Source organism: Asterias rubens, chromosome 8 (assembly GCF_902459465.1).
Source record: "Asterias rubens chromosome 8, eAstRub1.3, whole genome shotgun sequence".
NCBI classification, from domain to species: domain Eukaryota; kingdom Metazoa; phylum Echinodermata; class Asteroidea; order Forcipulatida; family Asteriidae; genus Asterias; species Asterias rubens.
Window position 1 is genome coordinate 1974664 of NC_047069.1, and position 27814 is coordinate 2002477.

The following is a 27814-nucleotide window of genomic DNA, read 5'->3' on the forward strand; positions in this document are numbered from 1 at the left end:
GTAAATATAGTGAAATACACTGCACATCTTTCCTGGGCACATAACTTGGCTGATCACCAAAAGGATTATAAACAATTCTGAAATCTTTAAACATCTGTCACACCATGGAGATGAAGGTTTTTTCTTCTAGCATGGTCAAAGTCAAACTGAGACAAAGACCAAGTCATACTTTGGTAAATTAAATAAATATATTGGAAATAGTGCTGATAGGTTTTTAATATCAGACTCAATCATTTTCAAATATCAAATAATAAACCCCAAATCAATCACTCCCACTTAAAAGTGTGAGTTTGTATCTGGAGGTAGCTGGTTCAAATCCCACTCTCGTAAATTCTTTGTTCAACCCCCAAAATCTTGTAAATTTAAATTAACAGAAACAAATTTCTCACCTAAACAGCCTAGTATTTCAGATGTACAACATTCTCAAAAACTTTGCTAATATTGGTTTAAAGAAAGTTAATAAAAAAATCACTTTTAAAGGGCAAGGGCACCAAGGCATTTTCTCCTTTCTACTTGAGCATGTTAAGGGCACCAAGGCTATGACCACGGGGCATGGAGGCAATTGCCTGTGTTGCCTCCGCGAAGTATCAGGCCTGAATGTTAATACACATCCCTTGTCTTTATACACTGCTTTCTTCATGGTATAATTGTTAATTTGTATCTCCGAAGCAGTTAACTTATTGGAGATCGTTTAGCAATGTTGAAATTGAATAAGATTGAGCGTAGATTGAGAGAGAGGAATGTGTTGTCTTGGAATCCAGTACGTAACATCTCCTGCACTACACTGATAATACCCTGCACTTCAAAATGACGCTTGTTAGACCTGTAGAGAAAAAAAAACAATGTCCATTGGTTTAAGACAATGTAATACATTATAAGTTGGTAAAGACGAGGTCATTGAAGCAATGTTTTTAAAACAAAATTTGTATGCAAATAGATTTTTATTTTTTTTAACCCATACACCGATGTGTGTTAGCAATTCCCGATTCAAATTTAACATCCGTTATACATCATTGCGGTACCCGCTGCCAAAACATAGGATTCGAACTGCCTCTAGCTACCGGGCAACCTCGGTGGTCTAGTTGGTAAGACACTGCTCTAGAATGCAAGGGTCGTGGGTTCGAATCCCTCCCGAGTAACATGCCTGTGATATTTGTTCACAGGACTCGGGAAAGTACTGAGTATACAGTGCTAACACACATCGGTGTATGGGTAAAAAATATTCTTTATCCCCGCTGCAAATTTAACATCTATTATATAGAACGAGTACGTTCATGCTTCTTCCGGAAGTGACTTTCAAAGTCTTGGTGCTTTGTTGGAAAAATTAACAGAAGTACTTTATCAACTAGCAATAAATTAGTTCGACATTAAGTTTACACACTTACTTGATCTTAGAGAGTTTCTGTAATATAATGCTGAGTTTTTCCCATGTCTTAGAATCCAGATTTGGTGTACGAAGCACGGTGGCACAGGCACGGAACCATGTATCATTACTGCAGCTATCTAGGAACTCTTGGGTTAACACTAAAAACAAGTAGAATAAGTCTATGGTAAATTACACGCAAGACAAAATGATGCTAATTTCCCCACTTCAATACTGTTATCTCGTGGGCAGTCTCTTATGATCATGAGCAACGGACAAAATCAAAATATTTTGAGCTTTTTTCAGTACTATACTGTCACAAATTTGTTGCGTGCGTTTATATGTTTTTCTTAATAACTATTTGATGTTTCATTCTTTTTATGTAACATATTATTGCTTTTATTCTATTTTTACTGACTGTTTTTTTGTAAACCGTACATTTCGTCTTTTGCCCGCTGTATTGAAGTATACTTTTAAACCATTCATAATAATAATGACAGGCAGTTTCATACAGTCAAGATATTTACTTCAAACATTTTAAGTGACCAGGTTTCCCCTAAACAAATTGCAAATTGAAGTTGAAGCATCTGGAGTATGATCATCAAAAGAAAGACAATCTCAAATGTTGAACATGTTCCTTTTACCAAAAGCAACACCTGTATATATGAAAGTGGAAGTGTCGTGGCCGAGCGGTTAAAAGCACCGAATTCAAACTCTGGTGTTTCTGATCAGCAGAGTGTGGGTTCGAATCCCCAGCCGTGACACTTGTGTCCTTAAGCAAGACACTTAACGATTGCTTTGTCCTTCGGATGGGACGTTAAGCTGTTGGTCCAATGTGTTATGTAACACATATAAAAAGAACCAAGTGCACTTATCGAAAAGAGAAGGGGTTCGCCCCGGTGTACCTTGTAAAACATTACACTGTGCTATCAGAATTAGGTCTCATAATTCAAATGTAGTCCCACATCTTGCAGGAAATACTGTTTGTTACAGCGTCAGGAGCGACACTGAGTGACAGTTATGTGCGCTATATAAGAAGCCACAATTATTATTATAATAATTTGGGGGGGCTAATCGTCCTTACTCGCAGCTAGAGCTGAATTGCGAAGGACGCGGCTACAACGTGTTCGAGAAGCAGGCATGCAAGGGCACATTCAGCTGCCAGCCACATCAACCCATTATGACCACGGAGCACAGCCAAGATCGAAAGTGTTTGATTTTTTCCTGAGGGAGGAAAACCAGATAGTCTCGAAAACCCTCGTGGCACAGCAGAGAACCAACGCACAACTCAACTCACATATGGCCCCGACCGGGAATCGAACCGGGTCACCTTGGTGAGAGGCGAGCGCTTTATGCACAAGCCAACCGTGCCACCCTAGAAACGAACATGTTAAAATGAAACACATTATACCACACCTGATTCCATTGACATTTGTAGACAGACATCTATGGCACTAGTCACCAATGCTTTGTTAGTCATCTTTAAGAATGGAGTCACTACTTGGGTAGCCTGGTATCCAAGAAACAACTCCTTGGCTGACTCTTCCTTTAAGTCTGCCCTCAAAACATCAAACACCAAGGCTAAGACATCAACTGGCAATTTCAAAATAATCAGATTTCATGTGTCAGTATAGGGTATAAACATGTACCCCCAAAATACAGATTATAATAATAACAATACATCTTTTTCCTTAGTTTCTGTTTAGTGCTTTATTGCTCATTTGTTGTATTACTTGCATTGCTATTGTTTGTCTAAAGCGCTGTGGTCTGAATGAAATGGCGCTATATAAAAACCCATTGTATTGTATTGTATATATTGTACTGTAATCATAACAATTAGTGTTAATATCTAGCTTTACACATCGTCTCAAAGCGCTTCAAACATTTTTTACCCCTGGTCACTGGGCCATATAATTATTTCCTCAAACCATCTCAGCTCCCTTGGTAGTACACAGCCTGTGCAACAATATGCACTATTAAGCTAAACCAATCACAAGAACCATCTCTACCCTCACAGGTACCCATTTACCCATAGGTGGAGAAGAGCAATTATAGTTAAGTGTCTTGCTGAGGGACACAAGGCACAGGTGTCATGACCGGGACTCAAACCAACACTCTGCTGAACAGAAACACCAGAGCTCGAGTTATGTGCTCCTAACCGCCCCACCACGACATCCCACAAAGTAAACATTAATTTTACCGTTAGTTTCAGTTAAAATTTCTTCACTTGCTATAGTTTCTCATACATTCACATGGCAATGTAACACATACCTTGAGAGAGAGTCTTCATAATAATAAGACATGACAGCAATCGGATGTGGAGATTGGGACTTCTGAAGAATATAGCTGCTTTGGGCTTCTCATGTAAACCATCTGGAACCTTCACATCTTGTGTACCAACAGCAAAACGTACTGTAGTGGGTTTGTATAGTTCTTCACCAAGGCGACGGTACGTTGCAGACAAAGGGTTGCGCTGCTGAGAAAATTCAATTCAAAATCGACTAAACATTTACTTCATACTAAACTTCTCAAGATATAAGTATACAAAATTTTACATAGATTAGCCAAATATTAAGCACAGACAAAGGAGGGAAAAGAGTTAATCTTGGTTGGCAGCTCGGGTAGTTTTGACAATCTTTACTATTTGTCTGGATGAGCTGTGCGGAAGGCACAAAAAACTAACATCTGTAGCGGTTCCATTCGGAAGCAACGCGTGTGACGGACTTCACGATTGCACCTGGCTCATATGCATGGATGGCAAGCCTGCAAGACATCCACAGTTCATAGAAAATCGTACAAGTAGGTAGCGTGTGCGTCGCGGGCAGACGGTGCTAGCAGCGTGGTTAGTTTACTTGTACGGCATTTGTAAACTGTGCATGCCCCGCAGGCCGGCCATCCATCCAGATGAGGCCTAGGCGTGTGCGTCCACAAAGTCTGTCTCACTTAATACTTCTGAAATGCGCCGAACCGCTACAGATTTTAGTTTTTAGTGCCTTTCGACCTGTGTGGCCATACCTGTGTTTCAGTTGTATTGTATTTTGCTTTATACTTATCTGGGCCCAATTTCATAGAGCTGCTTAAGCACAAAAAGTAGCTAAGCACAACAAACTTATGCTTAGCACAATAAGGTTACCAGCCAAAATATCATTTCACATGCACCATTTGTGACTGGTATCTTCCTCATTTCCGCTCAGCAGGAAAATGTTAAGCACTATTCTCTGCTTAAGCAGCTATATGAAATTGGGCCCTGTTTGCAGGTTTTTTCCTTTTATGAAGGTTTTGTTTCAAATAAATAAATCTTGTAACAAAGAAGGTAAACACTATGGGTGCGTTTGATTAGCTTCCCTGGGCCGACCCCGCGGTGCTCACTCAGGTGAGCCCCTGACAAACGATCGAACGATCACACTCGCCCTCTCGTGGTAACATCATGGTGACCCACTCCACAAGCAGGGCACATGGGGCTGACCTTCGCGAGCCCCTGCAATGACGTCAAAGCTATTCGAACAGACCGGGGGCAGACCGGGGTCGACCCAGGGAAGCTAATTGAATGCACCCAGTAATACCTGAGGTTGCTGTGATTGGTCTAGGTGCACTAATGACCAATATATGAACTGAAGGCACGGTAGATGTATTTTGGAACTGGAAGGCGGTAGGCAGTGAAGAACCTCCACAATGGATGGCAGGATCTTGAGGAAAAAGAAGATGCGTTGTCAAGAGCTTGAAGGAATCAACACTTCAGAAAATACTGAAACCATTGCTCTATCTTACTAACAAAATGCATTATAAAGGGGGAGCAAGATTGATACTTATTTAATTAAGAAAATAGAATTAGCTTATGCAAACTGCTTACCAACCAAAAGGACCTACTATCTCGAAGGCTTAGTGAGAAACATTCTGCTAAGGTCAAAATGTCAGGCCATTAACTATTTTTTGCACTTATTTAATTAGAAAATATTCTCCCAAAAGACAATATCATACTTCAACATCTTTGAATCCAAGGCTTCAGAACTCACAACGCTTCAAGTATATATATTCACATTCCATTTTCTACAAGTTCGTGTTACAATACGGACTTTATTTAGTCGAGGAATCGGTATCAGGCGAGGGCGCTAGCCTAGATGTTGTCTATTTACGAAAAGTGCACTAGGTTCTTTTACGTGGGTTGTGGGGCTTAACGTCCAATCCGAAAGATTTATCAATAGTGGTTAAATGCTTGAAGGACACAAGTGTCACGACCAGGACTTGAACCCACACTCTGCTTATCAGAAACAGAGACCCATTTATACCCCTGGGTACCCATTTATACTTCAGTTATAGTAAGGTATCTTGCTCAAGGACACAAGTCACAAGTGTCACGACCAGGACTTGAACCCACACTCTGCTTATCAGAAACAGAGACCCATTTATACCCCTGGGTACCCATTTATACTTCAGTTATAGTAAGGTATCTTGCTCAAGGACACAAGTGTCACGACCAGGACTTGAACCCACACTCTGCTTATCAGAAACAGAGACCCATTTATACCCCTGGGTACCCATTTATACTTCAGTTATAGTAAGGTATCTTGCTCAAGGACACAAGTGTCACGACCAGGACTTGAACCCACACTCTGCTTATCAGAAACAGAGACCCATTTATACCCCTGGGTACCCATTTATACTTCAGTTATAGTGAGGTGTCTTGCTCAAGGACACAAGTCACAAGTGTCACGACCAGGACTCGAACCCACACTCCGATGACTTAACCATCGCAACTTGATTTCTTTGCTCTCAACCACTGGGCCAGGACACCCCTGGTTAGTATACATGTTTTTACCTTAGTGCAACGGTCCTTTGTCAGTGCAGGTGTAGGTAACGCTATGAGAGGTTGTTTAATGCAATCCACTGTCATGGTATTACGGAGATGTACTTCACTTAGCCATTCCAGTAAGACACCCAGGACATCATAGACTGCTGGAGGCTGAAATACAGTTACAAGTAAATGCAGTTTTATTCGGTTGAAGATCCACGTCCCCGCTACGTTTATCATGTGATAGGGTGCGGCATATTCAAAACAGCGAACTAAAGAATGATCCTATAGACTAAAACCGTTTTTCATTCATATGTGTGTAGCGAAGTAGCATGATAAAAAATATAAATATTTAATCTGCGGTAACACCATATGTGTGTCTACTTGCCAGGTAGATTATGTTCTTTAGAGAACTTTCTTGTGTTATATGCTACTACCGTGGAGTAGATATTCGGAATATGGGAGACTTCTCAGTTTTAACTGCTTTTTAACTCATACCTGGGCTTTAGTCGACTGAGGGGACTTCTCTTAAAAAAACACTTCACTGCCACGAAGTGAGATTTTAATTGGTCCCAACTTTTTTGACTAGCTTGCTCGAATCCCACCCGAGTAACATGCCTGTGATATGTTTTCACAGGACTCGGGAAAGTACTGAGTATACAGTGCTAACACACATCAGTGTATGGGTAAAAAAAAAAAAAATCAAAATTCTTTATCCCCGATGCAAATTTAACATCTCTTATAGCTTGCTCTAGTCAACGTCGGAGATTGAAGAGTGAGAGAGATGTGGGCCTTGTTTGCAGGGGTTCAGAGGTTTAAAGACAGTGGACACTATTGGTAATCGTCAAAGACTAGTCTTCTCACTTGGTGTATCTCAACATATGCATAAAACAACAAACCTCAATCGGTCGTCGAAGTTGGGAGATATCAATGAAAAAAACAAAAAAAAACACCCTTGTCACACAAAGTTGTGTGCTTTCAGCCGCTTGATTTCGAGACCTCAAATTCTAAATCTGAGGTCTCAAAATCAAGTTCGTGAAAAATGTCTTTCTTGAAAACTACGTCACTTCAGAGGGAGCCGTTTCTCACAATATTTTATACTATCATCCTCTCCCCATTACTCGTTACAAAGAAAGGTTTTACGCTAATAAATATTTTGAGTAAATACCAATAGTGTCCACTGCCTTTAAATTATGGATGGGTCCCCATTATTCATTCGAATGGAGGTCGCCTCGAACTGATTCACCAAACTGTAAAAACTATCATATTCTAGGTCATGAGCTGAAAGCTCTTCTACAGAAACCATCATACAAATCTTTGTTCAATTGAAAGGTTATAAAAGTAATACAGATTGATTTTGTTGAGATGTAGAACAAAGAGTTTTATTTCAACAGCTTTATTTCACGTACTGCATCTCTTTGGAACTCCTTGCCTGGTTGATGTTTCCCCACATCCTACAATCTGGACTGTTTTAAGAGGAATATCAATTCCTGCCTCCAGCTCTCCTGAGTTATTTTCATGTTTAATCATTTCCTTCTTGTAGCCCCTTACCTAGAGTTGCTTTGAGCCTTGTTTGGGGCAAAATTGCGTATTTAATTTTTTTTAAACAACATGTATCTTTAAGGAGTCTTTCCCCCATGGCTCACACCCAATTTACTTGCTACATTTGTACTAGATATTAAAGATGCTATGTCAGATGTTTGGCCGATTTTACCCAAAAATGTTGATTTAAAATTCAATAGGTATTTTGATTGGGTAGAGAATGTTACAAGCTTTCATTTGAGCCATTGCTCGAAAAAGTCCGCCAATTATTCGTAGCAGTGAAATAAAGTGCTCAAAATTAGTTTTTGTCGGGATCCCGACAATATATCACGTGAAAAATTCTTATGTGTTTTATAAGAAACGTAAAAAAAAAATTCATGGTTCCTGACCATTAAAAGTAAAAAAAAAATTTGTTAGAGCGGGTGATACTCTTTGAAATACCATTCTCTCAAAAAAATCTATTTTTTAATGTTTGGGGCCAAAAATCTGACATAGCATCTTTAAGCCTGTCCAGTGGATTACCTTTGTACTACTGGTATGTTTAGCCTGTCCAGCTGCTTTGCTTGCATCTGTGTTGTCCTTGGTGGCCAACAGTTGTTGTCTATTTTCAGCTTTAGCCTTAAGTGAGACACTATCTAGCTCCCTCTGTCGTGCAGTTAGTTCTTGTTTCCTCTGTAGGTTTGCTAAGCGGCTCTGGACATTCACAGCTTGAGACTCCAACCTCTTGTTCTGCTCCTGAATTTCAGACAACTGGAAGGAAACTTGGGTGAACTTATTTGCCTTGTGGTAACAATGTTAGCTTTTAAGAGGTTCCATTAGAGTTTTCTCTTGATTAAAATGACCAGGCCCAAATTTGATGTCTCTGGTTACCGTTAGCAAAGAATCTGCACTTGCAAAAGCAGAGAATTCTGCGCTTACGTCAAGCGTATTCCACGATTAGCGAGGAATTCAGGCTTGTGCGTGTGCGTACTCCTCATTACTAGGCTTTTCTATGTATAGGCCAAATAACAAAAAATACCAGTTGATCGTCGGGATTTTTCAAAAAAGACGACGATGAGGGCCTTACTATTTACTATTTACTACTTTTTTTTCAAGATGGCCGCCAAATATTTCAAATCAAACAGGCCACCAATTCTTTAGTTTGAATCAACCGCAAACTTATTTATACCTATTAGTTGCATGAGGACCTGTGTTAACACTAACAGGGTCGGATAATGATTTGCTGGTAGGCATTCATTAATATTGTTTTATGAAACAGGCGGTTACAAGTGTTCGAGAGCATCAAGTTAGATATGGGAAAAGCTCCTAGGCCAGTCCTTTTGAAAAGATGGATGTTTTTTTTTATTACAAAAATTGAAAAATAGTAAATAGTAAAATAAAGGATGCGGCCCCCCAAAAATGATACGGGCGGGGATGATCAACTGGTATTTTTTTTATTTGGCCTTACACAGGCAGTGCAGAAATTCTGCACTACAAGCAAAGAATTGTGATCGTTTGCGCAGAATTTCGCGGTAAGCAGAGCCATGAAGTTGAGCCCAGATATGTTAAAGTTCAGCTTATGTTAATGACATGTTACCAACTGTATTACAATACCTGTTTGCGTAGGCTATCATTTGCTTGTTTGAGTGTCTCAAAAGATGACTTAAGTCGTTTATTCTCTTTACTCTTATCCTGTAGCTGTACATTCCACTTGCTCATCTCACTTTGGTGTTGCTGTAAAAATTAAAAAAAATAAAATGCTGTAAATATAATGAAATCATAACTGTATTATTTTGAAGCCTTCATGTGCTTTTGAATGTTGATACTTAGAATCCTATTGGTTTATGTTATTCAATCATACACCATTCCCATGTTAAAGTTTAGTATGAAACCATAAAGTTTGTGAATTGACATTTTACATTTTGCATTTAGCAAAAGGAAGGCAAGAATGCTGCCGTCGATTTTCACAAAGAGTTAGGACTCGTCTTATCTCGTGTTAGGACGAATAACTCGTCCTAACTTAGGATTAATCTTAAGGTCTGCATGCTACAGTGCAGGGTTGGGACTCGTCCTAAGTCCTAAGATTAGTCTTAAGTTAGGAGTTTTGTGAAATCGACGGCAGTACACATATCATGTTGTATTGACTTTTCACCACAATAGCCCAACATCGTGTCAATCTCTCTCTTTCCTTCCAATAACCAAACAGTAGACAGAAAATAAATTAGTCTCGCAAGCACAGCCTTTCAAGTCTATCAGTCAGTGCAGTAAGTAGAACAAACAACAAAAGAGTTGTGAGGCAATTGTAGAATTAGTAATACATTTCATTTTTATTTCTACAATGGAATTAAATCCCAGGTTATGAAGTAGAAGCATGGAGAAAGAAATAGACAATGGTAGAAGTCGCCATGAAGGACTCTCTTGTCTGTGCTTTCCTGTACAGTCTACAGGGCTCGTTATCAGTTTTGAGTGCGTCACACGTTATTAGCGCCTGCGTAATCTTGCGCGCCAACACATAGATGCCTATGGCATCGATTTAATCATGTGACAGAGTGAGTTACTAATTTGCCAAGGTACAGTAGATTACCTCAGACAGCAGCCTGGCAAGAAGAGAGCAACACAGTCATCCACCCAGGCATATTGGTAAACCGCCCAGACAAAATAGGTTTTTTTTCCGCCATGTCCTAAATAGACTTCTGTATAAATATCATGCATTCAGTAACAGTAATTAGAATATTACCTCTTTCAACTCTGCGAATCTGCGTCCTACCTCCCTATGCGCATGATGAAGCGACTGATCACGTTCTAACAAGCTCGTCTGCTCTTGTTCATCTAGCGCCCTCTCTCGTTCCATCAGGTCCAACTCCCTTTCATGAAGAATTGCACTCTCTTGCTGTATGACACAACATTTCAATTGTAACAATCTTTATATAGAAATATAAATTACACTGAAAGCACGTCAATACATGTATATTGTATTATAACACCCCTTACCAATATTCTGCCTTTTCATTGGTTTAGAGGGTGTCACATGATATGTCTTAGTTTTACTAGACGATGGCCGTGTGATAGTGCATTGGTTTGCCATGCGCGAGTCCGAAGACTATCACACGGCGTGCAGTACCCAGACGTCAGTTGCGTGTACGAGGATGATAAATTAAGTCCGTAACCATTTCGGATTACATGACACTACATGCAGCACAGTAAAAGTTTTCGCAATCTGTATTCGTGTCGTCCGTGAATTGATAGCATTCAGGTCAGTATTTAGAAATGTTTGGGGTGTTATGAAACAAATACTGACTGCTTTTACTTGTGCAATGCTTAAAACTATGACTCCCTCAGTGATCCCCAGAGCGATCTATTTTCCCTCGGCTTCGCCTCAGGGAAAATGAAACGCTCCGGGGATCACCTCAGGAGTCATAGTTTTAACCATAGCACTCGAAGCAGTCAATATTTGTATACATGCACCATGACATATCTGCAGCAATAAGCATAGACTTGTGGAACAAGTTGTTAATGGTTTGTTGCGGTGAAAGTCGAGTCATGGTGGTGGCGTAATGATTCAGGTCTCCGCGACCATACTGCTCTCGCGTGAAGCTGCTGGCTGTGGACTACTCCCCGATTAAATGAGACTGCACAGCACGAGAGCAGCCGTCTCCCAGGGGCAAGCAGTCTCGCGAGAATATCGCCAGTGTTGTGGGAATCGCGGATAGAGTTGGAACGCTATCACCGCAACAGACATTTAAAGGAACACGTTGCCTTGGATCGGACGAGTTGGTCTTTAAAAAGCGTTTGTAACCGTTTTTTATCAAATGCATATGGTTGGAAAGATGTTTTAAAAGTAGAATAGAATGATCCACACAAGTTTGCCTCGAGATTGCGTGGTTTTCCTTTTACTGTGCGAAATAACACGATCGGCCATTTATGGGAGTCAAAAAATTGACTCCCATAAATGGCCGACCGTGTAAGTCGACGAGGTAAAAGGAAAACCGTGCAATTACGAGGCATGTTTGTGTGGATCATTGTATTTTACTTTTACAACATCTTTCTACTCATATGCATTTCATAAAAAAAACGGTTACAAACGCTTTTCAAAGACCAACTCGACTGATCCAAGGCAACGTGTTCCTTTAAGGACTTGTTCACAAGTCTACAATTAGCATGGACTGTGTCTTTTAGCAAGTTATAAACCAATTGCTTCCCATTATTTTAAGTATCAGACCTATTCCTTTTACATAGCACCATGTCATGGTTTACAATGTGCTGTGGCACAATATGCAATCAATAAAACCAGAAACACCCAGGCGTACCGGCGTAACCCTTCTCTTTTCAATAAGTGCACTGGGTTCACAACGCACGGGACCAACGTCTGAAGGACGAAGCATCATGGTTAAATGTCTTGCTTAGGACACAGATGTCACAACTTGGACTCGAACCCACACTCTTCTGATTAGAAACACCAGGGCCCAAATTCATAGCGCTGCTAAGCGGCCGATTTTGTGCTTACTGTGCAATTTATATTTCATAGCGGTGCTAACCGTAAGCACACGAAAAGGCATGCTAACCTTCCAGTGCTTACCGCCTGAAAATAAATGACGTCACAATGCAAATCCACAGTAAACACGCATAGCCTGCCCAATATTTCTGCTAACCTGTGAAATACGCTAAGGCTTAAGCAAATTTTTCTGCTACAGTAAGCACGCAAATTTGCTTACTGTTAACCAGTTGGGCCCCGAGATTGAGTCTGGTGCTCTTTATGTACCTGTAACTAAGCTTGGGCGATATCGATTTTTTTTTATTCACGATATATCGCCGACAATATATCGCAATATTCGATATAATCGCGATTAATAAAATTTGACATCATCAGTCTTAAAACTCCCAGTGAAAGTTGTACAAGAGACAGTCATAGCATAAGAGAGGTGTTCTAATGACCTATTCTTCTGGTTTTACTCCAAACCTATGGGGTGCAAGATGTCTCAGCTAGCAAATACATCGCGATATTTAATCAATATATCGATATTATATCGCGATTAATCGCGATATATCGGTATTTCGATTAAAACCAAATCCATCCGATATCGAAATCGTTTCCAAATTAATATCGCGATATTCGATAATATCGTGATATCACCCAAGCTTACCTGTAACTTTCTGTTGATCGTAGCAAGTTCAGCGTAGACATCCTTGACTGCTTCAACCTTACTGACCTCCTCTTCCATCCGCGAAGAAGCTTCTTCCTTATTCCATCTTTTCTTCGTTGGGCTCTTGGGCATAAAGTATTCCTCACTCTCATACAATTGATGAAATGAAGTGCTTGGGTCATCTGAAGCTCCGAAGGAAGTGTCTAAAAAGGATACAAAGTATGTGCTGTGTAAGATGTAACTTTAAATAGTAAGTTTGCAGGCACAACCGTGTGGTAAATCTGTTTTGGGAGGTGTGATGGCTACGAAAAGAGCCCATGTGGTCTCGATCTGCTGTGTGTGCTTTGCAGTTTAATGGCAGGGCAGTATATGTGCTACGCGACCAGTGTTAAACAATGAACGGGGATGTGTAAATTGCAGCAGGGTTTTGTGTTAATTTTACTTGGTACAGAAAAGTTTTTGATTAAAAACCAAAATAAAATCATTGTTTTTAAATGCTGTAGACCAGGGATTCAATCAGCAAGTTGGAGAACACAAAATCAAACAAATGCAAGTTGATTTTATCAGCATGCATTACACCACACACAAGACCAACACCTTTATGTCCCATCCCAGCAATAATGGTTTGTAGTTTGCTTAAGGACACAAGTGTTACAACCGGGACTTGGTGCTCTTATCCACTCGTCCACGGTACGCCATTATGTCTCACATTAATGTCTCACAAATGTCTCAATTTTAGTGGTGGACAATGATCCAAGTCCAACAAGGGAGAGTGGATCAACAAATAATTATGGGGCAATCATTGCTGAAGTGCAAGCTTCAGGCATGATGCCAGGTTTCAAAACTGTTCACGTTGAAAGGCCTTTTGACTGTGTTCTTTCTCTGTGGGATTAGCTCCTTATCGTTAGCTGTCTCTCAGATACATTCACAGTGGACAAAATTTTGATTGGAAATCTGTGCTGGGCGGCACAGAGATTTTGCTCAGAGTGCCTGGCAAAAACTGTAGTTCCTGAGCAGATCCGCCCAGCACCGCTCACTGTGGCTACAACAATGTAACGGACACAAGTGTCACGACCGGAACTCCAACCCACACTGTGCTAAACAGAAACTCAAGAGCTTGAGCTTGGTGCTCTTATCCACTCGGCCACAGAACACCATTAAGACCGAGTCACACTGTAGCAATAATGATAACGATAACGATAGCATCACAAAGAGAACACATTCTATTGCTCCACACAGAATACGCCCACGCTTATTCAACCAAGCGAGGGCTTCGCTTTTAACATTCACATTTTTGTTCTTATTTTCGGGCCTGTGTGACCAGCCGTCGATTTCACAAAACTTTTCCTAACTTAAGCCTAATCTTAGGACGTAGTACGAGTCCCAACCCTGCACTGTAGCATGCAGACCTTAAGATTAATCCTAAATTATGACGATAACTCGTCATAACTCGAGATAAGATGAGTCCTAACTCTTTGTGAAATCGACGGCTGGACTGTAATGTCTCAAAATGTCTCACATACCTTCCTCTGTATGACCAGTCTGGTGTCGCAGTGTCTTCCTATCCAACGAGGACTCATCGTCTTCAACACCATGCTGAATGGTCTCATCAATCCTTTGACTATCCAATCGAAGAATCTTACAGAGTTCCTTCAAGGCACGGTTGTAATGTCGTCTCTCTGTGCTGCTTAGAGCAGTGGAGTTTGCAGTAGTCGGCAATGTCATGGAGGACATTGGAGTTCTACCACTTGGAGATATTGAGCCTCTTGATGATGGGGAAGCATCTATAAATTACAAAGTAAGAAATTATACTAAAACTGGGTTTGCATCGGATTAAATGATAAGGGCCAAAATGATAAGGTGCTGTGTGTTATAGATGTTAAATTTGCATACTGTGTGTTGTTATAAAAACTATCAACGCATGAAAAGACCCCAGTACACATTTATGATTTATCGCAAAGAGAAGGGGTTCGCCCCAGTGCGTCTGGCAGTGCGGCTATCTTCAATCTCTCAGCTGTGTCAGTAAGTATAATGTGGATATTATAACAGTAACTTAGTAGCAACTTACTGTCAGCATTTATCTCTCAAACAGAATGGTTGACTATAGACCATGTGAACTTTGTTTACAATAAGTGTGACCTTGTACATTATTTCTGTATTCTGGCAGGCACGAACCTACACAGGTCCTATGGGAAAGTTGACATTTTGTGTCATAATATCCACATAAATCAAAGAATTATAAAAGTAAAAGCTGGAACAAGTTTTGAAATGTGCCCCATTCCATCATATCAAAAGTTGATAAGAATTAGACAGTGCAATCTCCATAAAATATAAGATTGTATGATTTCTTCCATTAGGCTGTGTACAAATCCTGGGTGATTGCAGTCCCTATGTTTTTCACATAATAATTGAATTCAGAAAGAGAAGGGGTTCGGCCCGGTGTGTCTGGCAGTGCGACTATCTTCAATTATGAACGCTGCACTAGAAAGGAAGAAGAAGTCAGCAACTTTTTCTGACCAAAAAAAATAATTGAAAGACCAATAATTTTGCTTTAGATTTACTTACACTTTCTTCCAAAGTCTGGACTGGTATGAGAAAACATCCTCAGACATTAAGATATTGTTGGGCTAATTGCCGAAGTGGTCCTGAAAACAACAATAAAGACAACGTTATTTAATTTTATTTGTAATGTTAAACAGAAGCCAGAAAATATTTCACCAGTAAATGGTAGAGGCGCCCCCTATTGTTTGCGCACATGAACCCGGTTCTGCATGATTGCAGTCCCTATGTTTTTCACATATAATAATTGAGTTCAGAATGTGGAAAAATGACTTTTTTAAATGCTTTTTCTAACTTTCTATGGATGCTATAAGAAAACTGAGGAGATGTCAATAGTATTTATTTAATTTTGGAAGAAAATATTTAAAACACTTTGTTTACCATTAAATACTGTATAGGGACAGCAATCTCCTAGAGAGGCACTGACGGACTAACCAGCTTTATTTTCCTAACCCCCAGGCTAAATTGGGCGCCAAAGTCTGCAATTCCACTTTGAGGTGTTGACAGATGCCTCAGTACAGGATAAACTGATATAGCAGGTCCAGTGGTTTTTTTTCTTCAGATGTTGCAGATTAAGTCAGGGACAGCTGTCACTGCTATTTTTCTATACTGCAGTTTTAAACTTTATTTCCATGCTGCATGCAGCAGTGAAAAGAATTAACAACAAGTCTCCTCGATCCACTAATTGCAGTCCCGCCAATAAGGGAATGCTGTGCGTGTGGCGCGTATCGCCTGATGTGGCACAACTGTTTCAGCCATTGCTCTCGACCAATAGGAACACAGGAATGAAGAAACTGTCTTAATTTAAAAAAAAGCACAGGTGCATGTGCAAGCTTGCGTGTCACGCCCATGTTTCAACACTTTTTACTGGTCATAAACAAAGGTTTATACACACACACGTGACGCACTCTCCACCAATAGGAAAAGCGAAACTGTCTGAGGTATTTATGAATATTATATATAACTACATGTATAGTCTAGATAGTCATAAGCATGAATATGATAAGCTGGGGGTTGTCATGGTTGTTGCAATCACTAAAAGTAAAAAATAAAGTTTAGATTTTAAAAATAAACAAATGGTCCACTCGGATCAGATGCTTTGCAGACTAAATAATTCCGATTCAGAGATTAATAGTACGGATTTCCAATAGTACACCTGTACAAACTTACGAGTCAATTCAGTGAATATCACACAAATCTAAGCACAGCTCCAGCTTTCAGTTCACGAAGTTTCAAATTTGGTGCAAGTTTTCTCCGGGATCCGATAACAAATCGTCACACAAACAACATACAGGAAACTAATTGACCTAGATATGACGATTGGGGGCGCCTTTTCCATTCGGATAAAATGAAAAGGGGATGAACAATTAAATGTATCGCTGCAAGAGGGCGCTAGAGCCCCACAATAGTACGGTACCAACTCTTTAAAGATCAGTGCACCAACCTCTACATCAGACGTCTGGGAGCATGGCGTAAAATAATTCAGCAAAATTTCATCAAGTAAGCAATCATCATCAAAAACAGCGGTAAGAAACACTCGTATTTTCGATCATACTATTCTGAATTTTTTGAGAATATCTCAACCATAAAAAGGCTAAAAATCTGTCCGGCAGCCACGCCGCCAGTTTTCTACCTAAGTTGAATTACCCAATTTATTTGTACTTTGTTTGTCGACTTCTTTCTTTCCGCAGATCTTGCATTGCCATTGCTTTGTGTACATTTTGTTCTAGTTTGCAGACCAGCAAATTGTTCGGCATGATTGCTTATGATATTGATTAGTTGATTATGAATCATCTTGTTGAGTGTGATCTGATGATATGTGTCTCTATTTATCTATTCAATTTAGTATCAGATTTAGATTATCAATAATAGGCATAGGATTTGACATGTTTGACTTTGATTGATTGACTCCCTTTCCTTGACTGATGAGTGATATGGGGGGGGGGGCGTATTGGCTACCTCAATGGGTGAGGTATCATCATAAAAATCATCAAATACATTATAATTATTTGGTTTGCAGTTAGACCAGGTGTGTATCTACTTGCCAGGTAGAGTTTGTTCTTAGAGAACTGTCTTGCTTTATTCTACTCTACCAGGGAGTAGATGTTCGGGGTTCGGGAGACTTCTCAGTTCTATTTTCTTCTAGCCTTTTTTTTTTAAATGTTTATTTTGTTAGTTAGTTACATAAAAACTTACCAATGTAATATAATTAAAAAAACAGCGTAAACAAAGGGGCTAAATCATTGCAATAGTTCAATACTTATAAAGAGTAGGCCTACTGACTGAGTAGACCACCTGGGCTAGTTATCCCATGGAGGTGGTTATCCCTATGTTGGCAGCTGGTTCCCTATTCTTTCAATATCTTTGTTCGGGGTGCCGAGCAAATTTATTTGTTTATTTTTTTTAACACTATTTATATATCCCTATCAAACAGGTTTTTCAGTTCTATTAGTACGTCTTGGGATACGGCTTCAGAATGCCTGTTATTGAAGAGATGAATGATGAAGACGCACAGCCTGATCAAAGCCCACCTACTGGCCAAACACAAAATGGTGGTGGTCTCTCAGCTGTGTCAGTAAGTATAATGTGGATATAAGGCCAAGTAAAATAAATAACATGTTGCTCGTCCCCGCCTGCCTCGATTTTGGCGGCTGCACCAATTCTTTTGTTATTTGTTATAAAAAAATATATAAAAAAAGCAATTTCATCATCTTTCTTGCATTTGGGCCTACAAAATTCACTGTGTGAATTCAACAGAGTGAGTTTCACTGCATGAGTTCCAATGAGTGAATTTCACTATATATGTATCTCATATGTATTCACTGGGTGAATTCAACTTAGTGGATTTTACTAAGTTTATTTCACTGAGAGGGTTTTTCTAAGTTTATTTATTGATTGTTTACAATGAGTGGGTTATACAACTTACCAACTGAGTTGGGTCAGCTGATTGAATTTTAGTGTGTAAATTCAAGTAAGAGGAACTCAGTAACTAATGAAGTTGTTAATTTTGTGTCAGAATTACTTGGCGACTAACAAGCTGGACTTGTGTCTGCTGCTGTCCAGAGTCACTACAGTTGTGTGTAGTTTCTTCTACCTAGTACCAATCTATGGGTAAGTGCTACTCCTTTTTTATTTCACCTGGTTTTTTTCAGTGTTTGTCGCAATTTTGGTTTTAGGGGGGTTTTAGCCATTTGCCGAGACCGGCTTTTCGTTTTGACTTTTCGACTTTTTTCCCCCATGTTCCATCTGAAAAATTCATGTGAAACTTGTGGTAGCTCAATCTGAGGATTAACTGTCTTCAAAAACACAAACCGTACATCAAGTGAAAGCCTGCTCTGTAACATAGATCCAGTTGGAGTTCAAGAGTTTAATATTCCTTTGTTCACAATATTAAACAGTCAACCCAGCTATATCAGCAGTCAAAACAGGCCCGATACTTCACGGAGGCAACAAAGGGAATTGCCTCCATGCTCCCTGGTCATTGCCTTGGTGCCCTTGAAATGCTCCAGTAGAAACTTACAACTTCCTCATAGGGTGCCCTTTATCTAGGAGAACATGCCTTGGTGCCCTTGCTCTTTTAAAACGATGCATGCTTGAAAGTATTGGAAATTCCCGATAAGTTGAAAAACTAGACCATTTCTTCATCATGCAGTTTGTTTTGTTGAATTTTCAGACCTCAATCAGCCCAAGTATTTTACCAGCGTGCGATTATCTGCAATGGTTTGACGAGTGCTTTACGTCTTCAGCAGCGTTTACCGTCCTTCCAGTTCACAAGGATTTACCTCTCTCTTCTATTAATGGAAGACAGTTGTCATAACCTCTTCTATTCACTCATCTTTGCCAATAGCCAAGCCATCACACGTATCCTTTGAATCAGACTGATATCATACATAATAATAATGATATAAGTACTAATATAGTGCTTTATCCCGGCTGATACTTTACAGGGGCAATGAAGGTGATTGCCCCCATGCTCCTGGTCATTGCCTTGGTGCCCTTGAAATGTGCCAGTAGAAATTTACTATTTCCTCAGAGGGTGCCCTTTATCAAGGAGAAAATGCCTTGGTGCCCTTGCCCCTTCCAAAAATTAAGCACAGGCCTGCATCACATCATTCTAATTCAAATAATATGATAGAGAATCAATGATTCTAAATAACTCAGATATGATTCAACATCCAGTTACATGATGAAACAAAAAAGGGATCTTGGATAACAAAAAATTAAAAAGTCTGTCATGGCCAGGTGGTTAAGAGCACTGGATTTAAACGAAGCATACAGGCCTGCATACATAATAGTAACAATAATTCTAGGTTCTTATATAGAGCTTTATCACACCTCTAGGGCGTATAAAAGCGCTCAGTATTATTTCCTGTAAGTTACTACATTTTGAAGTATGAGACCATGGTGTAATGGTTTACAAGGTGCTGTGGCGCAATAATCAAACAAGAAATACAGCAATACTAATTGTGTTAACTTAAGAGTTTCTTGCTAAAGGACGCAAGTGTAAAATACCAGGGTCCAATTTTCATGGCTCTGCTTACCGCCGAATTCTGCGCTTACGATCACGATTCCCGGCTTACGTGCAAGCCCCGATTTCTGCGCTAGCCTTGTAAGCGTATAATGCCTAGTAACGCGGAGTATGCACGCGCATAAGCCAAAATTTGCCGCTAACCCGTGAAATACGCTTGCCGTAAGCACAGAATTCCCTGCTTCCGTAAGCGTCGATTCTGTGCTTACGGTAAGCAGAGCCATGAATTTGGGCCCTGGACTCAAACCCACACTTAGCTGAACAGAAACATGCTTAGCGACGCAAGTATATATATAGACAAGCCAAGACAGCTATGAGTATTCTATGTGATTTGACATCCTTGACTCCAATAACAGTGGCCCTGACACCACCGTTATTATTTGCTCTCCTGCATGCATCAAACTTCATCAAGAAACTTATCAATGTAAGTACGTTATCACAAAAATAGAATGACTTTGAAGTAAGGGCAACCATTGAGCATTGAAGCAGAAAAGAAAAATGTACACAAATGTGAAAATGGTATTCCTGAGTAGGTATACACATTCAAACCGGGGACCTATAACAAAAGAGGACGATAGTGTCCACGGTTCGGGAAAGGTCCACAGTTGAAAACGTGTACCAAACCAAAAAGTGGTATAAACAAAAGAGAGACAATAGGAGGTCCACGGTCGCAGTATTTCAGTGACTGTGGGTATAAAAGAGTAGTGGCTCAGTCTTTAAGGGTCTATGTACTTTTTGTAGGACAAAAAACACAATGTCCACAGATTTACATTAAACTTACACAGTTTGAAGATAATGATGGTAGAAAGCTTCCCTGAAAATATTACTTGGGGAGGTGCTGTAGTTTTTGAGAAATGAGTAAAACAATGTCATTAAAATAATTTTCGTCTCAGTGGTCATGAGAAGATATTATTTTAAGCAGGTGAAAACGTATTTGCATGACATTGTTTTACTCATTTCTGAAAAACTACAGCACCCCAGTACCTAATATTTTAAGACACACTTTCTACTATCATAATCTTCAAACGGTGTAAGTTTGATGTAAATCTGTGTGACATTGTGTTTTGTGTTACAAAAAGTACCCAAATCCTTTAAAGGCACTGGACACCTTTGGTAATTGTCAAAGACCAGTATTCTAACTTGGTGTACCCCAACATATCCATAAAGAAAACAAACCTGTGAAAATTGGGACTCAATTGGTCATCGAGGTTGCATGAGAATAATGAAGGAAAAAACATAATTTTTGCACAAGTTTGTGTGCTTTCAGATGCCTAAAAAAGGCTTCAGGTCTGAAGTCTTTTTATATTTGAGTGAGAAAATACCTCTTCCTCGAATGTAAGAAGATTAGTGACCCATTTATGCAAGTAATTCATAAGAAACTAATTGATTTATATTTTGTTTGTTTGGCAGTTAATGGGACCTAATAGGATGTATTTGATCCGTAAGATGGTGGACATGCTGATTAGTAATCAGAATCAACTGCTACGATTTATCGCTCTGGATGAAATCATCATCATGCCTTTCCTTATATTCATGGTTTTCACGTAAGTACCATACTCCCTTGTGGTTTATTATTTGATATCTGAAATAAAAATGTTGCATCCTCTTTAAGGAACACGTTGCCTTGGATCGGTCGAGTTGGTCTTTGAAAAGCGTTTGCAACCGTTTGTTATAAAATGCATATGAGTAGAAAGATACAATGATCCACACAAACATGCCTCTAAATTGCACGGTTTTCCTTTTACCTCGTCGACTAACCCGGTCGGCCATTTATGGGAGTCAAATTTCATAAATGGCCGACCGGGTTAGTTCGCACAGTAAAAGGAAAACCACGCAATTTTGAGGCAAATTTGTGTGGATCATTGTATTCTACTTTTAGAACATCTTTCCAACCATATGCATTTTATAAAAACGGTTACAAACGCTTTTTATAGACCAACTCGTCCGATCCAAGGCACATGTTCCTTTAAGGTGATCCCGTGACTGCCGCTTCCCAGATTGTATCATAAATCTATACAGCAGTTAACTGTTGTAAGGCAATCCGACTGGCATTCCCGAACAAAGATATTTTGGTTCTCCAAAATAGCGTACCGTTTTCTGTCATAAAAAGGCATGATGTTCTTCTTACTTTTAAATCTGATTTCCGATTTGTTAGCCCTCGGAAAAATATACAATACTGTGATAAATTAGCCTGAAAAGTGTATTAAATCCTCTACCATGTTTACATTTAAGTCAACCCTAGTACACTATTAAAATTGTCCTACATTTTACCGAGTCATTATATTCTAATTTAAAAATCTTTCCAATCATTAAAGGCAGTGGACACTATTGGTAATTGTCAAAGACTAGCCTTCACAGTTGGTGTATCTCAACCTATCCATAAAATAACAAACCTGTGAAAATTTGAGCTCAATCGGTCGTCGACTTTCCGAGATACCTACAACAGAAAAAACACCTTTGTCACACGACGTTGTGTGCTTTCAGATGCTTGATTTCGAGACCTCAAATTCAAATTTTGAGGTCTCAAAATCAAATTCGTGGAAAATTACTTCTTTCTCGAAAACTATGTTACTTCAGAGGGAGCCGTTTCTCACAATGTTTTATACTATCAACCTCGCTCGATTACTTGTTACCAAGTAAGGTTTTATGCTAATAATTATTTTGAGTAATTACAAATAGTGTCCACCGCCTTTAAAAAAAAATGATAACAAATTATGTTTACTATTAATATTATCTATTGTTTTTTATTTTTTACAGAGGTCGTGTCACGTTCCTTGTGCCAATTATGTACTTCAGATTCCTGACGTTCAGATATGGCTCAAGAAGAAACCCGTATTGCAAGTAAGAAATTTATATCTATGCAAAGTAAATCAAATAACACAATGTGATTGTGAGTTCTGCATGGACTTTAGACAATTGTTAGACAAAATATAGGGGGTGGGGGGGGGGGTGGTAAGCATGTTGAAACATTGCCACAAGGTTATAAATAAACGGTACTTACACAGACAGCACAGCACAGATAAGGGGTTGGAAATGGTAAGCATGGTTGAACATCGACACAAGATAGAAATAAATAAACAGTACTTGCACAGGCAGCACAGCACAGATGAGGGGTTGGGGGAACGGTAAGCACGGTGAAATATCGGCACAAGATAGGTAATAAATAAACAGTACTTACACACACAGACAGCACAGCACAGATGATAACTTCATCTATTTTACCATCAAATCGTAGAGTCCACATCAGACCATGCTGCCTGTAGTTTTTATAAAGGGGCAAAAATCTTCACGGAAATTTTCACTGGGTCCTTCGAAAAGAACTTACATAACACTTTCCAGGGGCTTGTTTGCCAGCTTGGCAACTGGGTTAATCACAGAGGCTCCAAGGAGAAAGAACCACATCAATAACAATGAAACTGGGTTTCTGTGGTCTGAAATACTAATAGTGTCAACTCAACATGAGCAAAAGTCACCAACAGAGGGCTCTCTCCAATAATTCAAAAGTTAAAGAGGCAACTAACAGACTTTTTTGTATCTAGTTACTATATAATTTGTTTACATTATTACAAAATTAATTGAACAGTATAAAATGGTTTGTATTAAAGGCAGTGGACACTATTGGTAATTGTCAAAGACAAGCCTTCACAGTTGGTGTATCTCAACAATAAGCATAAAATAACAAACCTGTGAAAATTTGAGCTCAATCGGTCATTGAACTTGCGAGATACTAATGAAAGAAAAAAAACACCCTTGTCACACGAAGTTGTGTGCGTTTAGATGGTTGATTTCGAGACCTCAAATTCTAAATCTGAGGAAAATTACGTCTTTCTCTAAAACTATGGCACTTCAGAGGGAGCCGTTTCTCACAATGTTTTATATCATCAACCTCTCCCCATTACTCGTCACCAAGAAAGGTTTTATGCCAGTAATTATTTTGAGTAATTACCAACCGTGTCCACTGCCTTTAATGTTGGAAATTGTTGGTTACTTTAAAATTCTAAATGTCGTCTTGTATAATTTGTGTTGATTTGCAGGCAGATATTTCATGAGCTTCGTATTGTGACTGAGACTTACTGCAGCAAGCCCAACACACCACAATTTCTTCGCAATTTCTTGACCAAGTGTATCACAATGATCTCTAGATTTGCTCCACCAATGCAACCGCAGTAGTGGACTCAACAGGTTAGCCCAAGATTGACAGAATAAGCCACATGTGAGTTGATTTGAAAATTGTCTGGTACAATGACTTGCTTAGTCACAAAGGGTGCGTTCGATTAGCTTCCGTGGGTCGACCCTGGTCTGCCTTGGTACGGTCGAATAGCTTTGACGTCATTTCAGGGGCTCACCCCGGTCAGCCCCAAGTGCCCTGCTTGTGGAGTGGGTCACCTTGAGGGTGGCCCCAGGTGCATGACATCACCGTGAGTGATGGTTCGATTAGCTCTTGTCAGGGGCTCATCGGAGTGAGCACCGCGGGGTCGACACAGGGAAGCTAATCGAACGCACCCAATGTAATGGTTACATTTGAACTCCTCAGACTATAGAGACAGTTGCTATGTCACATGGTTCGGGGCGAGCTTTTGCATAGCAACCTCCAGGATGAGCAAACCCTGGTATCATTGTGCCATACACATCCATTCAGAATTGTGTATGGGTGTTCACCGTCTCTAGCGTAACTTCGCAAAAGCTTGCCCCTCATTATGTGACATAGCAACTGTCTCTATGGTCCGATGAATTCAAATTAAAGTGGTAACTTGTGATCAAGCACGTCATTGTACAAGACAATATTCAAATCTAACACACAAATGGCTTATTTTACCCACAGGGTGTGTGGCATGTATATGAAAAAGGGTCGTATTTGACAAGTTTGCCAGGCTTAGCATCTCTTCAAAAAACAATACATTGTTATCGTATCCATGGTTCTTTTTCTGTGATCAAAAGTTAGCAAAAGATCAACTAAAGAGCAAAAAGTAGGTTCTTTTACATTCATAACAAAAGCTGGTTTAAAGGGTGTGTATACGTTTGGTAATGACTTGAAAATGAATGGCAATGAAAACTTACTCGGTAAGAAGTACAGTAGCTTTGGATTGCAGAACGCATTTTGAGAAACTTTTTACTGCGGAGTACTGCGATTATGGAAAAAGATTTAACTTCTTATCCCCGCAAAAAAACAAATCTGAGAAGCATTACTGACAGTAACGCTTCTCAGATTCATTGCCTTTTTGATTATAGACGATGAGACCCATGTTTACATTCAAACCGCCCTCTGTTGACATAACACTGTACACGTCATGTTTCGCCGGGCAAAAAGACGCGTAGTCATGGTAAGATTGTGTGAACTTTCTAGCTGGCTGCCAGAACACAATGGTTTTGCCCGGCGGTATGCGCGCGAATCATGTTATGGTTTTCGAGTGACGTCAGAGGTCACATCGTCTTTACATTGGTGGAGATGCAGTTCAAAATTCTTTTACCCTATTTATTCCCAATGCAAGGAAAGCATTATTTATGCATCATTCGTCCTTATTAACTGAATGATTTATGTGCAAATCTAAACTTTGACTAAAATAATGTGTTTGTTGATTCTCATCATGTTTAATAATTAGGTTGTAGATTAGAAATTTATTAATGAGCTAATGTAACATGGATTATAAAGACTGTTTAGAATGGAATCAAATGAACAAACTAAGGTTTCGATTGTTGGCGCTTTGTTTCTTGCAAACTCAAGTATTTGGTTTGCGGTCAAGAAACTACCCTTCTCGTAAATCAATGTGTGTATCTACTTGCCAGGCAGATAATGTTCTTTCGAGAACTCCTCTTGCTTTATATTCTACTACCGCAGAGTAGATTTTCGGAATTCTAAGGACTTCTCAGTTCTGAAAAGAACTGTCCTGCTTTTAAACTACTAGAAAATCGGCCGGGACTACTGCTTGAGCTATAAGTTGATTGTTATTAACTTCACTACCGCGGAGTGAGCCCCTAATTGGTCAACATTTTTCGACTAGCTTGTTAGCTAGCCTGCTCTAGTCATCGTCAAGAAACTCAAGTTTTTCAAATGATAATACAGGACAAAAAGTGCTATCGTTATCGGCACTTTGGTTCTGGCAAACTGAAGTTTATACAATTGGCACTTTGGTTCTTGCGAACTCAAGTATTTGGTTTGTGGTACTTGCTATCGTTATCGGCACTTTGGTTCTAGCAAACTGAAGTTTATACAATTGGCACTTTGGTTCTTGCAAACTCAAGTATTTGGTTTGTGGTACTTGCTATCGTTATCGGCACTTTGGTTATAGCAAACTGAAGTTTATCAATTGGCGCTTTGTTTCTTGCAAATTCAAGTATTTGGTTTGTGGTACTTGCTATTGTTATCGGCACTTTGGTTATAGCAAACTGAAGTTTATCAATTGTGGATGAAATCTTCAACAGTAATTCTACAGTAATTCTGATTGCAACATTATACAGGAAGCTTACCATTCATATGAATCAGCATTTATCATTAGTCGTGTACATATCTAAAACTGTGTGCTTTCCCTTTATGACCATGATACTTCTTAATTAAAGGAACACGTTGCCTTGGATCAGTCGAGTTGGTCTTTGAAAAGCGTATGTTACCGTTTGTTATAGAATGCATATGATTAGAAAGATATTTTAAAAGTAGAATATAATGATCCACACAAGTATCCCTCGAAATTGCGTGGTTTTCATTTTACCTCAACGACAAACACGGTCGGCCATTTATGGGAGTCAAATTTTTGACTCCCATAAATGGCCAACTGTGTTAGTTCACAAAGTAAAAAGAAAACTAAGCAATTTCAAGGCAAATGTGTGTGGATCATTGTATTCTACTTTTTAAACATCTTTCTAACCATATGCATTTTATAACTAACGGTTACAAACGCTTTTCAAAGACCAACTCGACCGATCCAAGGCAACGTGTTCCTTTAAACATTTGTTGTCCATTTTGTAAGTTCTATGTCTCTACTTGACATAGATTATTAGATACAATGTGGGATCGCATTAGTCTTATCATTCTATCGAGTGTTCTTCACCAGTTCTCGGCTACTTCTTTAGTGTGATCAAATATACATCTAAGAAGCTAACAGAATTGCTAACAAAATAGTGTCTTGTATTTTTCTTGCAAGCTTGTCTTGACCAGTGAGCATAGAAAACAATGATTGCGGTTGTACTCTGTGTGGTTGCATTGCTCTTGCAGTATATACATACTCCTATAAAGGAAACTATGTTTTCTGCATCATAATACATTCATAATGGCTTCTTATATATCGCTCATTTCTGTCACTCAGTGACGCTCAAGGCGCTTTAACATATATTATTTTCTTGCAAGGTATGTGGGACGACGTTTGAATTATGAGACCTACTCCTTTTACATATCACCATGTAATGTTTTACAAGGTGCTGTGGTGCAATATGCAGCCAACCAAACCAGGAACACTGGGGCAAACCCCTTCTCTTATCGATAAGTACACTGGGTTCTTTTATGTGCATTACACAACACACGGGACCAACGGCTTTACGTCCCATCCAAAAGACGAATCATCATGGTTAAGTGTCTTGCTTAAGGACACAGGTGTCATGACTGGGACTTGAACCCACAATCTGCTCATCATAAACACCAGAGCTTGAGTCCGATGCTCTTAACCACTAGGCCATGACACGGCGGATGGTATAGAAAATAGGCTGGGACTACTACTTAAGCTTATAGGATCGTGATTAACTGTACTACCTCGGAGTCGGTTCTTAAATTGGTCTCAACGTTTCGACTAGCTTGCTCTAGTCATCGTCAGGAGACTGTTGGAATACTTATCAAATTGCATTGTCTTCACACCAAAATACACATTTTACAAACCAATATGTTGTTTAGCGTTTTCTTTTTGTGTTTTTTTTATTATTAATTAAAT

The 27814-nt window shown here is 39.4% G+C and overlaps 2 protein-coding genes across 2 annotated transcripts; one reads left to right on the top strand and one right to left on the bottom strand.

Annotated features, from left to right (window-relative positions):
- Positions 1-522: 522 nt before the first annotated feature.
- Positions 523-16652, bottom strand: LOC117294073 (coiled-coil domain-containing protein 138-like). The gene is made up of 13 exons (XM_033776592.1): positions 16544-16652; positions 15380-15459; positions 14338-14598; positions 12815-13017; positions 10411-10563; positions 9288-9407; positions 8217-8444; positions 6180-6323; positions 4927-5049; positions 3635-3839; positions 2780-2956; positions 1386-1524; positions 523-823 (listed from the first exon to the last, which is right to left on the bottom strand). Exons 2-13 carry the CDS (start codon positions 15414-15416, stop codon positions 673-675), a joined length of 1941 nt encoding a protein of 646 aa, XP_033632483.1. The 5' UTR covers positions 15417-15459; positions 16544-16652; the 3' UTR covers positions 523-672.
- Positions 16653-16802: 150 nt separating this feature from the next.
- Positions 16803-24202, top strand: LOC117293663 (transmembrane protein 33-like). The gene is made up of 8 exons (XM_033776057.1): positions 16803-16899; positions 17808-17948; positions 18390-18484; positions 19047-19234; positions 20258-20325; positions 21312-21445; positions 22659-22742; positions 23936-24202. Exons 2-8 carry the CDS (start codon positions 17850-17852, stop codon positions 24069-24071), a joined length of 804 nt encoding a protein of 267 aa, XP_033631948.1. The 5' UTR covers positions 16803-16899; positions 17808-17849; the 3' UTR covers positions 24072-24202.
- Positions 24203-27814: the final 3612 nt, after the last annotated feature.